The 16604-nt window shown below is 41.5% G+C and overlaps 1 protein-coding gene across 2 annotated transcripts in view; it reads left to right on the top strand.

Moving 5' to 3' along the window:
• ATP6V0A4 (ATPase H+ transporting V0 subunit a4) overlaps positions 1–16604 on the top strand; it is a 95306-nt gene that overhangs the window by 17646 nt on the left and 61056 nt on the right. Inside the window, exons 2-6 of one of the 2 annotated variants that reach the window (XM_078438859.1) lie at positions 4487–4581; positions 4695–4760; positions 8014–8147; positions 9234–9312; positions 9610–9704. In XM_078438859.1, the coding sequence (XP_078294985.1) occupies positions 8031–8147; positions 9234–9312; positions 9610–9704 (291 nt within the window). In that variant the 5' untranslated portion in view covers positions 4487–4581; positions 4695–4760; positions 8014–8030. Of the gene's footprint in view, positions 1–4486; positions 4582–4694; positions 4761–6382; positions 6585–8013; positions 8148–9233; positions 9313–9609; positions 9705–16604 lie in introns of those variants that run through there. The other variant, XM_078438862.1, reaches the window with a different exon arrangement.

Here is a 16604-nt window from a genome sequence, read left to right as displayed (position 1 = left end):
AGAGTTCGCTTAACCGTCTTGATCTTTTACTTCTTCCTCAAAGCGGCCCCTGAAGAGGGTTCTGCAAAATCTCCAGGGTTCTGTGCACCAGTTTGAAAACCACCAATCTGGCTTAGGATCCTTTTCCAGTGAAGGAACTGAGTCAGTCCAGACTCAGTGAAGGAACTGAGTCTCCTGATGGGTAGCCGCCTTCCCTGGGGCCACTCAACCCCCCCCCCCGCCCCGGGCTACTTTGATTTAGAACACACATCTCCAGAGATTTGTCTCTGTCCTCTCTCCACTATATAACGCCAGCTAAGCACAATTCTTCTTTGCTCTTTCTGAAATCTTTTTTTTTTTAACCTTTTATTTTGAAATAATTACAGATTTTACAGAAAGTTGCAAATAGTACAGGGAGGTCTTGTGTGCCCTTCAAGCAGTTTTCCCCATTGGTTATTTACATGGGGAAATTGACAATGATAGAAAGCTTGTATATGGTTCTGTGTCATTTTATCACGTGTATAGATTCACATCTCCAGCACCATAGTCAAGCTCTAGAACTGTTCTGTCACCATGAAGATTTTCCTCATGTTGCTCCCTCATAGACACACACATACACCACCACCATGACCATTCCTAATGCCTAACAACCAGTAATTTCTTCTCCATCTCTATAATTTTTGACATTTAGAGAATGTTGTCTAACTGGAATCATATAGTGCATGACTTTTTCAGATTGTTTTTTTTTTTTTTTTTCACTTAATCACCTTGAGATCTATCTAGGTTGTTGTGTTTATCAATAGTTGTTGCTTTTAGTGATGAGTGGTATTCTCAGGTATGAATATACCATAAGCAGGATATTTTGGTTGTTTCCAGTTCTGGGCTATTACAAATGAAACTGCTATGATTGATGTATAGGTTTTTTAGGGGTGAACATAAGTTCCATTCTCTGGGATAAATAGCATGAGTGTGATTGCTGGGTCCTAAGGAGAGTGCATATTTAGTTTTTTTTAAAAAGCTGCCAAACAGGGGCTCCTGGGTGGCTCAGTCGGTTAAGCATCTGACTTTGGCTCAGGTCATGATCTTGTGCCTTGTGGGTTTGAGCCCCGTGTCAGGCTCTGTGCTGGCAGCTCAGAGCCTGGAGCCTGTTTCAGATTCTGTCTCCCTCTCCCTCTGCCTCTCCCAATCTCATGCTCTGTCTCAGTGTCGCAAAAATAAGTAAACACTAAAAACAAATATTTTTTTTTAAAAACTGCCAAACAGTTTTCCAGAGTGTACCATTTTACATTTCCACTGGCAATACATGACACATCCAGTCTGTCCACATTTTTGCCAGTGTTTGGAATTGTCACTATTTATTATTTGTCATTGTTCTGATAGGTATATACTGATATTTCATGGTGGTTTTAATTTGTATTTCCCTAATGGCTAATAATGTTGAACGTCTCTTCCTGTGCTTAGTGGCCATCTGTACATCTTTTTAGGTAAAATGTCGTCTGGCTTTGGCCCATTTTTCCAATTGGATTGTTTGATATTTTGTTGAAGTTTGAAAACCTGATAAATTCTAGGTATGAGTCCTTTATCAGATACGTGACTTGCGTATATTTTCTTCCAGTCTTGAGCTTGTCTTTTTATCCTTTTTTCTAGAATCTTTTGCACAGCAAATTTTTGAATTAATTTTTTTTTACTTCTCTTGTGGATAGCAATTTATGTGTCTTATTATAGGAACTCTTCACCAAACCGTCGGTTCTGAAAATGCTCTACTATGTTTCTGCTCAAAATCTTCTAGTTTTACATTTGAAATTTATCCCTGATCCATTTTGGGTTAATTTTTGTCAAGGGCGTGAAGGTTGTTAGGTCTTCGTTCCATTTTTGGCCTGTGGATGTCCATTTGCTCTAGCACCATTTGCTGAGAAGGTGATCTTTCCTCTACTGAAATGCTTTCCACTTTTGTCAAAAATCAGTTGGCCTGACTTGTGTTGGTCTATTTCTGGATTCTCTATTTTCTTGCATTCACCTATTTGTCTGTCTTTCCCCCGGCAACACAATCTTGATTAGTGTAGCTGTATGGTAAGTCTTGAAATTAACTAGAGTGGTTTCTCCTACTTTATTTTTCTATTCATTATACCTCTGCTGATAAGACCCTGGCTGGGAGGAGAGGAATGCCTGGTTACTGGTCCCCACATGGCCTCAATGAGGGGGTGGCCTCATTGCCAATGGCAATCGGGAAAGTTCCCATTAGATCTCCTCTGACATCACCCAGTGAGGTTAACAAAGGGTGTCTTATTACCACAGGGTGAGTCTGGGAGTTCAGACTCCGCACTTGGCCTTCTCTGACACGATACTGGAGGGTGTCGCTTTGGTGCACGTGGGGGAAGGTAGAAGACTGGGCTCTCCCCACTTGGGCTTTGCTGACATGGGTGGGCATAGAATCACAGTTTTTTCTGTGGTGTTTGGCTGGATTAGAGTGATTACTATCTGAAAGTCTTCTTTCTTACTAGGCTGCCTCTTTCCTGATGCCTTGGCTAGAGAGAGCAGGCTGTATTGGGGATTTTTTTTCTATCTGCCTATCTTGCTGGCTTCTGCAGCATCATGCCTAGAACATAATAGGCAAAAGAAACCCCAGAGAACTTGCCTCTGTCATTCCTCACACCCTGAGGTTCCTAGAAGGTCTGTCTTCTCTCTACCTTTCAGAGTCTTCTAATATTTCTTGTACGTATAATGTTCCGGGTTTTCAGTTTTAGTTATTGGGAAGAAAAAGTATTTCCACTCCATCTTTCCAGAAGCAGAATCAAAGTAATTTTTCAAAAATGTCAATCAGTTGGGGCGGCTGGGTAGCTCCGTTGGTTAAATGGCTGACTTGATTTCGGCCGAGGTCACGATTTTACGGTTCATGAGTTCGAGCCCACATTGGGCTGTACGCTCGCATACAGATCCTCTGTCTCCCTCTCTCTGCCCCTCCCACGCACATGCACTTGCACGTGCGCTCTCTCTCTCGCACTCTCTCTCTCAAAAAGAAATAAATGTTAAAAAAAAATTTTTTTTTAATGTGAATCAGTTAAGTAATGTCATTTCTCTGCTTCACAATTTCCAAGGGCTTCCCGGTATGATTGTAAAAAATAAAATATATATAAATCATAATCAAAATATATAAAATCAAAATTTCCTAATCATAATCAAAATATATAAAATCAAAAGTTCCTAAAAAAAGCGAAAGAACAAAATCCAAATTTCCTATCGGCCCATCAGAACTTCCGTGGCTCCCTGTTTCCACTCTGACATGCTTTATACTCCCTCTCCCCACCCCTCTCATGCCCCAGCCACATTGGCCTCCTTTCTGTTTCTTGAACGTGTTGCGCCTTCTTGGACTATGAAACAATATCACGCGTAGTTGTCAACAGGGACTCTGGTGTTAGATGACCTGTCCCGAGTGACTGTGTGACCTTGGGCCACTTTCTTGGCCTTTTTGCACCTCTATTTCCTCATATGTGATTTGAGAATAAGAATACTGTCCGCCTCCTAGGGTTATTGAAACGATTAAATAGATTGGCCCATGTGATGTAATTTGAGGTACTCTAAAGTGCAGGAACGATACCCAGCGCAGAGGAAGCATTCAGCTGTGGGGATGAAGTTACCTACACCTCCCTGCTCTTGAATGGCTGTTTCTGTTGCCTGGAATACCTCCTGCCCGCCCCCCCCCCCCCCCCCCCCGACTCCCACCCCCCCAACCCCACTTTTTTTTGCAAGACTGACTCATTTAAATCTTCCACGCCTCAGCCTAAATGGCCTTATCTGCTTATGTAAAGTAGTCTCTCTTCCTTTCTCTAAAGCCTATCTTTCTATAATAGCACTTTTTATAATCTGTGATATCTGGCTAACTTATTACTCGTTTACTGTTCGTCTCTTGCCCCGTGGACAAGAAGCTTCGTGAGGGCAAGCACTCTTGTCTCTTACTCACTGCCCTACCCCCACCCCGCCCCCCCACCCAGCCCCGAACAGAAGGAGCCACATAGTAGACTCTTAATAAAGATTTATTGAATGGATGCAAGAATTCAGGTCATTTATGGTTACACACCTATTACACATAATGCTGCAATAGACATTATTGTGGTTAAATTTCCGTATACAACTTCCAAATTTTTTCGTAGGATGAACTTCCTAGAGTGGGGTTGCTGGGTCAAAGGATATACACATGGCCTTTCAGACAGATTGTATTAATTTATTGTCCTGCCAGTGTCCTGTGAGTGTGTTGTCCTTCTGCATTTTCCACTTAGGGCTTTAGGAGGGAAAAAAAGAAGCAAACCTTGAAATGCATTCTCCCTCCTCTCCTTCTCCATTCAAAATAATTAATATTCTGTTATACTTTGCAGATGAGGATACTGGGAACCTGGGGTTAAATAAGCTTCCCCAGGGTCAATGGCAGAGCTGGGATCGTGGCTCGGGTCGTTTGGTTGTAAACTCTGGTCTTAACCATCAAGGTGTGCTTTTCGTCTATATTTTTCCTCAGTGATTCCTGGGCACTGGGACATTTGAGGACGTCTGCACCACCCACTGACCGGGGGACCCAGCAAACCCCACCTGGGCTGAAGAGCAGAATGGGAGGTAGGCAGCGGAAGGGGCATGAGGAGGGAGGCACCAGTTGAGGCAGGGGCTCCTCTTGCCTCGAGTTCATCTGGCAAGAGAGACGGAATCAGTGTCGGTCATTCTCTTTGCAGTTGCCAGTTCTAATCCTTCTGCTCTGCTTTGTGGGTCCTGAGTTCAGCCTTGAGAAGTCTGACCAGGTGAGGCTGGGCTCGAGTGATTCTGCCATGTTGGGGTGGGTGGCTCTGGCCAACCTCTGTGTCTGAAGAAACCCGAGCATTGCTTTTCCTACAGGCCTCGTTACAGGCCACCTGCTCCCCCCAGGGGCCCTGGCCTCCGCTCCCCCAGGTTCAAGCTGCCCCTTCTCAGCTGATCTTCCCAAACTGCCTGCATTCACCCTGCTGCCTCCCAAGGTAAAGTTAGATTTTCCACCCTGTGTTCTCAAAAGCAGTAGTTCTAATTTGATGACGCACAAGCATCACCTGAGGCGCTTACTAAAAAGACCTCAGACAACCTGGGCCATTTGAATATTGACGGGATATTTGATTACTGTTGAATTACTGTTGAATTTTAAGTGTGACCATGGTATTACATATGTGTGTATTATATATGTAATATATATGAATATGTATCTTTTAGGTTACATATGTATTATATATATATTATATTATTATATAATATATAATATATGTATATGAAAATGTATCTTTTAGGTTACATATGTATTATGTATATTATATAATATATAATATATATTATAATATATATAATATAATATATGTTAATGAAAATGTATCTTTTAGGTTACATATGTATTATATATAATATATAATACATAATATATAATACATAATATATATTATAATATATATAATATAATATATGTATATGAAAATGTATCTTTTAGAGATACATACTGAAATATTTTGAAAGAAGAAATATGTGTGGGATTAGCTTCAACGTAGCCTGGGGTGGGTAGGAGAAGTGGGAGAAAGAACTGATGATACAAAATTCACCAGTTGACGCTGAGCAGTGTGAGTATGGAGGTGCCTTATATTGGTCTCTGTACTTTTGCGGTTGCTTTAATTTTTCCACTCTAAAAAGTAACAACAACAACAAAACACCCTTCTTATTCTAGGGTACATGTGCCACTCACCCCAGGTGGGTGCATGAAGGGATCTGCACCCCCCCCCCCCCAGGAAAGCTGCTTTGCCAAGCTCATTATTGTGAACGAAGGTGGCCACTGCAGAGGACCCCCAACCAGGAGACGCGGTGTAATTGCTTTACTCCTCTGCTCCTTGGCCCCCTCCACCAAATAAGTTGATCAGGACAGTAATTCTCGGTCAAAGGGTAAATAGTCATGTCTGGCCCTGTCTCTTTACCTGGCCCACAATGGAAGCCGATCTTAGCTATTGAGTGTTTATCTGTCTGTTCTCTGTTGCAAGTGAAGTGTTTTTGAAGATAGTTGTTGATAAGATAGTGGGGATGATTTGTTTTTCATGTCCCAAACGATTTCATTTTACAGTGACAAGAAGGAGTGTTTGATGTGCTTAGTAGATGCACTGGAAGGTTGTCTCCAGGGCCCTTCTAAGTCCTCTAGAAACCTTTCCCAAAACTCTGCCCACCGAGGGGTGAGTTACTTTTCTTACAGGAGACAGTCACTGCTTCCACTGCTGGGGCTCCAAGGTCGTGGCCCTGGGCTCAGGTGGCTGGGGGAGGGAGGGGGTTTGAGCAGGGCTGGCTGGTGAGGCAGGTTCTCCTCACTCCCAGGCAGGTGTTGATACAACAGAGCTGCCTCTGGGCTCTGTAGGCACCTAGGGAGGAGAAGCACCGGGAGGGGCTCTTTGCCTTAGGGAAGCTACCGGAGGAATCCTGGTCCCAGGCCTGTCACTCACAGGCCCTGACCAAACACAGCTGCCTCTGGGGGATCCCTGCTAGGGGGGTTGGGCCGAGGGAGTACCAGAGAGCTGTAGCCCCCGCCCTGCTGCGGATCCCTGTCTAGAGCCTGCTGGGACAAAGCCGGGGTAAGAAGGCCCTTTACACTGTGTTCTTGGTCTGCTTGATGCTAATGTCTTGTGTCTCTCTTCTACGGAAACATTCCTTTATTTATCAGAGAGGGTAGTATGAAAAGTTTTGAGTCATCTTTTGTCAAAAGGCAAAAAATGCAGCATCAGGCGATGCATTCTGGAGGGAGGGATGATGTTTGGTCTCTAGTCAATAAATTGGGCAATAACTTTTGAGAACCTGCTTTGTGGCTGAGCTATACTGGTGATAGAATGGAAAACATGACATAGTTCTCACCTCATGGAATTTACTGGTTAGTGGGCAACACAAACGTGAAACAAGTAGTTGCCGATGATTTATCTTCTGGGAGTACTGGTTTCACGTGGTGGTGGTGGTCTGAAAGGGCTTAGGGTAGAAGAGGATCTTTGCACTGAGGCTCCAATGACAGGATTGTGTTGGGTGCATGGAAACCAGGGGGACTTGGGGAGGAAGAAAGTGAGGTTCCAAATCTAGGGGAATGCATGGACAAAGGTCCTGAGGTAGGAGGGAGCTCCGGGAGACATTGTGTGTCCAGAGAGCAGTGTGAAGGGCAATGAAGCTGGAGGGGAAGGCAAAGGCCAGATATACAGCCTTTTTGTTGGCCAAATCAAGGGTTTTAGACTTGATTCTATGAGAAATAGAGATAAAAGAATAATTAAAGCAGAGAAGGGATAACCCCAGTGTCTGTCAAACAGCAGCTACTGTATATATTATAAAATGAAATGAGAAAAAGGGGCCCATTCTGGAGGTGTGATAGTTATTCCAGAAGGTTGGTCTTTGGGGAAATTGATTTGGCTTGGCAGTGGTAGAGCAGTCCAGAGGGCCTTTGATGGGAGTGGGTTCTACATGAATACCCTTTTTCCATACAGAGGACATACATACAGATTTATTTCATTCTGGCTGACTGCACAGGGTTCTGTGAGTCAGCTTAATCACTGTCCTGTTGATGGATATCTGGGTTAGATCCATTTATTATAATTATGATATACAATGTTATCAGGAACATCGTTGTGCATACATTTTCCCATACATCTCCAAGTTTGTCCGGATGAATAGTAGTGGAAATCCTGGGTCATGGATATGAGTGCTATAAAATTTGATAGACACTGACAAATTGCTCTCTGAAAAAAACTGTCCAAATGTACACTTCCAAGACTAAAGTACAGTGTATGAAGATGCCTGCTCTCTCATACCGTCCACAACATGGGTCTTTACTCATATTTTTTAATCTCTTGCCAGTCCGATAGGTGGTGAAAAGTGCTATCTTGTTTTTGTTTATATTTTTAGAATTAAGAGTCATTCCTGTTGGATTTTTTTCCCCTGTCGGATATTAATATAATGCAACTAAAGCCAGTTTTCATCCTAAGGCTTCTATACTCTTATTCCCTCCGATGTCTTTGTCTCCTGCAGACCAAGGCTGTGTCAAGATGGCGTCCGTGTTTCGCAGTGAGGAGATGTGTTTGTCCCAGCTGTTTCTCCAGGTGGAGGCTGCATATTGCTGTGTGGCTGAGCTTGGGGAGCTTGGACTGGTTCAGTTCAAAGATGTAGGTGCCACATTCTTGGGAGACCAGAGGAAGGTGGGGTGGGTGTAGACATCTCTTTCACACCAACTTCTTGGTAGTGAACTAAGTTCAGGGAGTAGAGCCCTGAGCTGGGATAGATGGAGTTCCACGTGGTTCTAGTTGTTCTGGCTAAGGTTTGTGATAACGTTGAGAAGTGACTTGCAAACATGTTCTCCTTTCCTCTAGATGTATCTCTTCTATAGGAATGTTTTGAGGCTCTAATGCAGTCACTACATGTTAGATGACATTATACTTTATTTCCTACATAGTACCTTCAAAGAATTAGAGGTCTCCAATGGGCATGTGGACTACCAAACCTTGTTCCGAAGACAGAAACCAATTGTTCCTAACTAGCTGGTCTGAGGACAAAGTGCACAGTCTCCCTAGAGTGACATTCTAGGGCTAGACAGTCTTGAGTGTGATGTTGGGGTATCATTTCTCAGAGGTGGTTTGGATCCTTACCAAGCTTTTTTGAACAACGTTCTTTACTCCTTTGCTTCCTCACCAAGATCACAATCAAAACTAAGCTCCTGCAGGGAAGGATCTTGTCTTGTTCTGTGTGTTCTTAGTTTCTAGTACAGGATCTCACGTGAGGCAGTTCCTTAATAACATTTGTTGGGCTGAGCTGAGGGTCGCCATCACTAGGACACTGAATTTTTGTTGATGATTGTGATAACATTGCATGGAGCTATGCAATTTCAAGATCCTGTCGTATTCATGACTCCACTGAGGATTTCAAGGCTCATTTGGATGTAAATCCAACTAAAAGCAAGGAAACCTTAACTGTGGGAGGACTTTCTAAGTGTAGGAAGACCAGAGCTGAGGCATTTGGGAGATTGTGTATAAGAACATCAAGGTGTGTTTTGCCTGTAACTTACCTGTCTCATGCATGGAAGTATCTATTCCGAAGATGGTTCTGGCAAACTTCCCCAGCATTAATAATAATAATAATAATAATAATAATAATAATAATAATAATTCCCCAGCATTAATAATAATAATAACCAAAGGGAATACATTGGCATCTGTTGCTACTAATGTGTGGCTTCTGGTTTCCCCCCACTCTAGTTAAATGTGAATGTGAACAGCTTCCAAAGAAAATTTGTGAATGAAGTCAGAAGGTGTGAGTCGCTGGAGAGAATTCTCCGTAAGCCAGTTTTCTGTTTACTGTCTAAGTGTCACCTGGTTGGGAGGTAAATGGTTTGCAGAACTAGATTATAACAAACATGTACCTGTTTGTATACTTTTTGAGGTGATTCCTGAGACAGAGTGGGGAAATTAGGGTTGGGTTGCTGGTGCCATGGCAGTCCTGGGGGGCGGGGAACGGGGGTGGCGGGGAACTCAGGTGGCTGGGCCGGCTGAAAGGTACCTGTCTGCTTGGGCCCACTTCTTAGGTGAGAAAACACAATCACCTTGGGCTCTCTCGTGGGGTTTCATCCCACAGGTTTTCTGGAAGATGAGATGCAAAATGAGATCGCAGTTCAATTGCCAGAGAAAGCCCCACCAACCCCTCTCCCACGGGAAATGATTACCCTGGAGGTAGGTTCTTTTCTACTTTGCTAAAGACAGTCACGAAGCCTGTCTCCTGAGGAGCTCAAAAAAACCACTCACGGATCTTTACCCAGTTGTAGAAGGTGTAGGGGCGGATTTATGTGACTGTCCACTTTTCAGTATTAATCCCCCAGGAAAATCCCACTGTAAAATTTTTATTTTCATTTTAAATGTTTATTTACTTTGAGAGAGAGAGTGGGTGTGTGCATGTGAGCTGGGGAAGGACAGAGGAGAGGGAGAGACAGAATGCCAAGCAGGCTGCATGCTGTCAGTGCAGAGCCCGAGATGGGGCTCAATCCTGCCAACCATGAGATCATGACCTGAGCTGAAACCAAGAGTTGGAAGCTTAACCCACTGAGCCACCCAGGCACCCCACCCCCACTGTACAATTTTTAGAGTCACTTCTGATCATGGGGAGAGCTCTTTTTTTCTCCTACTGCAGCCCGAAGGGAGCTCACCCCACTTTGAGAAGTGGTTTTCATTGATGGACATAAATTCTCTCTCTCTCTTTTTTAATGTTGTATCTATCTATCTATCTATCTATCTATCTATCTATTTGAGAGATATAATTTTTATTGAGTATTCCCTAGGTCCAAAATACTGCTCAAAACATATTGTATGTTTTACATGTAATTGTAATTGGTCAGTGATTGTCCCTATTTACAGGTCAAATATTTGAATCAGACGTCAAGTAACATTTCTGTCATCATAGAGTTAATAAATGAAGGAGCCAGGAACTTATCCCATTGGTATTCAGAACCCATATACTTTTTGTGAGGGAGATACATTTTGTTTTGAAATAATTACAAATTTATAAAAAAATTGAAAGAATAGGCCAGGAAACTCCTGTTTACACTTGTCTCAAATACCTTAACCGTTAATATTTTGCATATTTTTGCTCTCTTATTTTCTCTTTCACTCCGTTTCGCTCTCTTTTTCTTTCTTTTTCTTCTCCTTATACACATTACACACAGATAAATGTGCATACAAGTTTTTTCTAAACTATTTGAGAGTAAGCTGTAGATACGTCCTTAACCCCTAAATACTTTACTTTTCATGAGAACAAGGACATCCTTTTGCATAAACACACTACAGTTATCAAAATCAATACATTAACATTGAGACAATACTATTATATATCTCATTTACAGACCTTGTTCAAATGTGACCAACTGTCTCAACAATGTCATTTACAGAAAATTTGACAAATTTTATAGTCTGTCTATTCTCCTCTCCAGTCTAGTATCATGCATTGTATTTAATTGTTATTGCACTTTATTCTTATCTCTCTGCCACAAGTCCTCAGTCTTACTGTCTTACTCAACCATAACAATTTTGAGAAGTCTTAACCATTTACTAGAGTGTCCCTCAACTTGGGTTTACCTGATTTTCTATGCTTATGATTAGATTCAACTTTTGCATTTCTGCCGGGAATACCACACAGTGATACTACATCCTTCTCAGTGCATTATGTAAGTTGGCACATGATATCCATTTGTCCCAGAATTGGTGACATTAAATTTGATCTCTTGGTTAAGGTTGTATTCATCAGATTGCACTCATGTAAAGTTAATATTTTCCCATTGTTCACTTAAATATTTTGTGTGGGGATACTTGGAGGCTATGGAAATACTCTGTTCTATGATCCATTGATGATTTTTTTTTTTTACTTTATATTTCTTTTTGTTTTAAATAATTTGTTTATTTTTTAATTTACATCCAAGTTAGTTAGCATGTAGTGCAATAATGATTTCAGGAGTAGATTCCTTAATGTCCCTTAACCCATTTGGCCCATCCCCCCTCCCACAGTCCCTCCAGCAAGCTTCTGTTCTCTATATTTAAGAGTCTCTTATGTTTTGTTCCCCTCCCTGTTTTTATATTATTTTTGCTTCTCTTCCCTTATGTTCATCTGTTTTGTATCTTAAAGTGTCATATGAGTGAAGTCATATGATATTTGTCTTTCTCTGACTGACTCATTTCACTTAGCATAATACCCTCTAGTTCCATCCAGGTAGTTGCAAATGTAATGTTTTATTTATTTTTGAGAGACCGCAAGCAGGGGAGGAGGAGAAAGAGGGGGACAGAGGATTGGAAGTGGGCCCAGCTCTGAAAGCAGTGAACCTGATGTGGGGCTTGAACTCACCAACTGCAAGATCATGACCTGAGCCAAAGTCGGACGCTTAACTGACTGAGCCACCCAGGACACAAAGTTCTTAGAAGCAGTGAAGTCTTGTCTATATGATGCTACTGAACAAGACTTTTGCTGGCACAATGGGATCTTCTTTTTCTTGTCTTGTCTTCCTTCTTTTCTTAACTGTTGTCACTGTACTACACATTATAGCCTAAGGATTTATTTATCTTTTAGCTGGAAGACCACCTTCACCCATTTCACACCCTGAAGCCCCCATAACCACCAATCTGTTCTCTGTATCTATGAGTTCAACTTTTTGTTTTTTTTTCTTTTCTTTTCTTTTGTTTCTTTCTTTTTTTTTTGAGATTCCCTATTTAAGTGAGGTCATAAAGTATTTGTCTTTCTCTGCCCGATTTATCTTACTTAGTATACCCTCAAGGTCCATCCATGCCATTGTTATGGCAGGATTTCCTTCTTATTATGGCTGAGTAATATTTCCCTGTGCACATATACCCCATCTTTATACGTTCATCTGTTGATGAACAGTTAGGTTGTCTTCACTCTTGTAAATGATGCTGCAATGAACACGGGACTGCAGGCATCTTTTCGAGACAGTGATTTTGTTTCCTTCGGATAAATACCCAGAAGTGAAATTGCTGGATCCAATGTGTTGTTAACTAATCATCTTTCTGGTGGGAAATGACTCATGCTTTGTATCTACTCTAGACTGAGGCCTCTCCTCGATTGGCTTCTGGGATCAGCTGTGCCTCAGCCAGCTGTTTTCTTTAGCCAAGGACATTATAACTGAGGGGGCTACCCCTTTCTTTCCCTCTCTCCTTCCTTTTATAAAACTTTGAGTGCCCACCATGCACGAGGTAGCTTAGAGAGAAACAAAACATGGCCATGTCCATTAGGAGCTTCTAGAGCAGATGGTGGTGAAAGGAGGGAGGGGTGAGGCAGTGAGAAAGAATGTCAAAAGGTAGGCAGAGCCAGATCCTGGAAGGCCCTGTAGATCTTGATTTAAAAAATTGGATATTTTATGCTAAGAAAAGGAAGGGCCCATTAAAGGAGGCAGGAAGGTAGGGGAGCTTCACTGAGCTGAGCCTTATCTCTGGCTGGGTTTGTTTGTTTGTTTTCTTTAAAGATAATGTAAAATTCTTGAAATTTTTGAAGCCTTTAGTAGTATAAATAAAGATACTCTAACAGAGATACGAGCCTGGCAACTCCCCTGGAAAATATTTTGGATCTGGCCATACTAAAGCCTGGATATTTTGGAAGATATTGAGTTGGTTATACGTTTCAGATAGTACTTAAAAAAAAAACAACAAAAATCATTGCCTCCAAAGGAGGTAGGCATTGGCCCACTGGTTGGTTTTGAAACTCTACACTTTCATACATTTATACTGGTAACCAGTTAGATTACAGTCCAATGTGTACCAACAGCCCTTCCTCAGTATTTTCCTCCTGGGTATTATTTGTTGTAAAGATGAAATTAGAATGGCATGAACTTATACATAGCAATATTTGTCTAACCATTGACCAAGGGAACAGACTGATTCAACGGTCTGGCAGTTAGTTGAGTGTTCCTCCAGCATTCCTATGAAGGGGAATCCTTCAAGATTGTGCAAGAGTACACAAGTGGCTTTGGGCCCTTGACTTGCAAATTTTCTAAAGAGGCTTTCATAACAATCCTAGAGGAAATATTAATTCAGAAAAAAAATCTACCCACAAATCCACAAATCTCAGCAGAAACGGCCATAACTTCTCAGTTTTTAGGTTTTATCCTTATCAGCTATATTTTTATGTAACCCCATGTCCATTGTCTACATTATAATTTTCTACTTTTTGCATTTAACTATCACTTTGTAAACTATGTTTTAAATAATGGGCTGTTGTCCAAAATATTTTTAAAGGCAGAATTATTTTAAGAAAGGTTTTTTTTAAATGTTTATTACTTATTAAGAGAGAGAGAGAGAGAGAGACACGGAGTGTGAGTGGGGAGAGTTAGAGAGGAAGACACAGAATCTGAAGCAGGCTCCAGGCTCTGAGCTGTGAGCACAGAGCCTGATACGGGGCTCAAACTCATGAACCGTGAGATCATGATCTGAGCCGAAGTTGGATGCCCAAGTGACTGAGCCACCCAGGTGCCCCAGCACTGTTTTTTTTTTTTTAATATATGAAATTTATTGTCAAATTGGTTTCCATAAAACACCCAGTGCTCATCCCAAAAGGTGCCCTCCTCAATGCCCATCACTTACCTTTCCCTCCCTCCCCCCCTCCCCCCCATCAACCCTCAGTTTGTTCTCAGTTTTTAAGAGTCTCTTATGCTTTGGTTCTCTCCCACTCTAACCTCATTTTTTTTTCCTTCCCCTCCCCCATGGTCTTCTGTTAAGTTTCTCAGGATCCACATAAGAGTGAAACTGTATGGTATCTGTCTTTCTCTGTATGGCTTATTTCACTTAGCATCACACTCTCCAGTTCCATCCACGTTGCTACAAAGGGCCATATTTCATTCTTTCTCATTGCCACGTAGTATTCCATTGTGTATATAAACCACAATTTCTTTATCCATTCATCAGTTGATGGACATTTAGGCTCTTTCCATAATTTGGCTATTGTTGAGAGTGCTGCTATAAACATTGGGGTACAAGTGCCCCTATGCATCAATACTCCTGTATCCCTTGGGTAAATTCCTAGCAAGCCCCAGCACTATTTTTAATAGAATCATTGAGCGTATAGAGCAAATGGTTAAGAAGCGGTTAAGAAAAAACTTCGTTTTCTCCCCCAACTTTCTGCCACTATAGTTAGTGTTCAAAATTTAGGGTAGTGATTATCACTGGGTGATGTGCATGTGGGGCCCATGGTGGAGTTCTCTCTGCAACGTGTATGAAATTTTCCATCATAAAAAATACTAAAAAGTCAACTTTTTTCTGATATTAACATGCTTTTTTTGGGAGGGAGGGGAACTAACATTTGCAGGAATATTTTTGTTTTATTGTTTATTTTCTAATAAATAGAAAATTTATTAGACCTTTGGTAAAGGTGTCTCTTAGGTAGATTAAAAAAATATCTAGCATGATCTTCTCCGTCTTTTAACAGGTGACCTTAATCCACTTTCATCTATTATGGTTGCTGATTCACTGACCATTGTTTTTGATAAATGTTGAATTGATACAGTAGAATTTTTAGAAACTGTGTGTAAGGTATAAAGAATAATGATACAGTAAACACTGAGTGCCATCACTCTGAATGAGATAGAGGTGACCACAGTGATGGTGTTAAAGCCCTCTGTGTGCCCTCCCCTCCTCCCTCTCCCTTCCACTCTCCTCTGCACTCCTCCCCCCTTGGAGATAATCACTGTCCTGAATTTTTTATTTTTCTTTTCTTTGTTTCTGTAGAGTTTTATCGCATATTTAGTCTTCTAAATAGCATATGATTTAGCTTTGCACATTTTAGGTTTTTTTTTTTTTTTTTTTTTTTTTAATTTTTTTTTCAACGTTTTTTATTTATTTTTGGGACAGAGAGAGACAGAGCATGAACGGGGGAGGGGCAGAGAGAGAGGGAGACACAGAATCGGAAACAGGCTCCAGGCTCCGAGCCATCAGCCCAGAGCCTGACGCGGGGCTCGAACTCACAGACCGCGAGATCGTGACCTGGCTGAAGTCGGACGCTTAACCGACTGCACCACCCAGGCGCCCCTTTAGTTTTATGTAAATGAAATCATGTTCATTCTTTTGCAACTTTCTGTTTTCTTACATCGTTTTATTTTTAAGACACCATATTGTTTCATGTTTCTGAAATTAATTCATTTTCACTGCTGGGTAGTGTTTCTTGTATTGAATGTACCACACTTTATCCATTCTATTGTTGTTGGACATTTGAATAAGTGAGAAATGAGCTTTCATATGTGTGTGTGTGTGTGTATTTTTTTTTTTTTTTTTTTTTTTTTTAGAGAGTCAGGGAGAGGGGCAGAGGGAGGGAGAGAGAGAGAGAGCGAGCGAGAGAGACAGAGAATCTTAAGCAGGCTCCATGGTCAGTGCAGAGCCTGATGTGTGGCTCGATCCTACCACTCTGGGATCATGACCTGGGCTGAAATCAAGTTGGGCCCTTAACCAGCTGAGTCAACCAGGCACCCTGAGCTTTCAAATTTTTTAATTATTTGCCAAATCTTAGTAGTGCATTCACAAATTGTGCCCAACAGAGAGATCCTCACCTATTACATTTTGAATTTCAATACCTATATTTTACATTTCCAAGATTTCTTGTTTTTAAAGTTTATTTATTTTGAGACAGAGAGAGTGAGCACAAGCTGGGGAGGGGCATAGAGAGTGGGAGAGAGAGAATCTCTCCCCCACTGACAGTGCGGACCAGTCAGAACAGAGCCCGACTCAGGGCTTGAACCCATGAACTGTGAAATCATGACCTGAACCAAAATCAAGAGTTGGATGTTTAACTGACTCAGCCACCCAGGCGCCCCACATGTCCAATGGTTCCCCCTTTTATATTTACCTGTTTTTTCATTTTAGGACATGCTTATTTAATAATTTAGTGGTGTGTGTGTGTGTAGGGGTGTGTGTGTGTGTGTGTGTGTGTGTGTGTGTGTGTGTGTGTGTACGTGGTGCTCTTTGAGCATTCTAAAAAAAACCCTTAAACTCTTTTTCAGACTATTCCATAAAAATAATTGCACCCAGTGTGAGTTTGTGTTCTGACTGTTGATTTTGTTGGTGATTTTTCTTATCGTAAGATTTCTTCTTGAG

This window comes from Panthera onca, chromosome A2, assembly GCF_046562875.1.
Source record: "Panthera onca isolate mPanOnc1 chromosome A2, mPanOnc1 haplotype 2, whole genome shotgun sequence".
NCBI classification, from domain to species: domain Eukaryota; kingdom Metazoa; phylum Chordata; class Mammalia; order Carnivora; family Felidae; genus Panthera; species Panthera onca.
The sequence above is the reverse complement of the archived record's forward strand: the minus strand, read 5'-3'. Positions and strand labels throughout refer to the sequence as shown.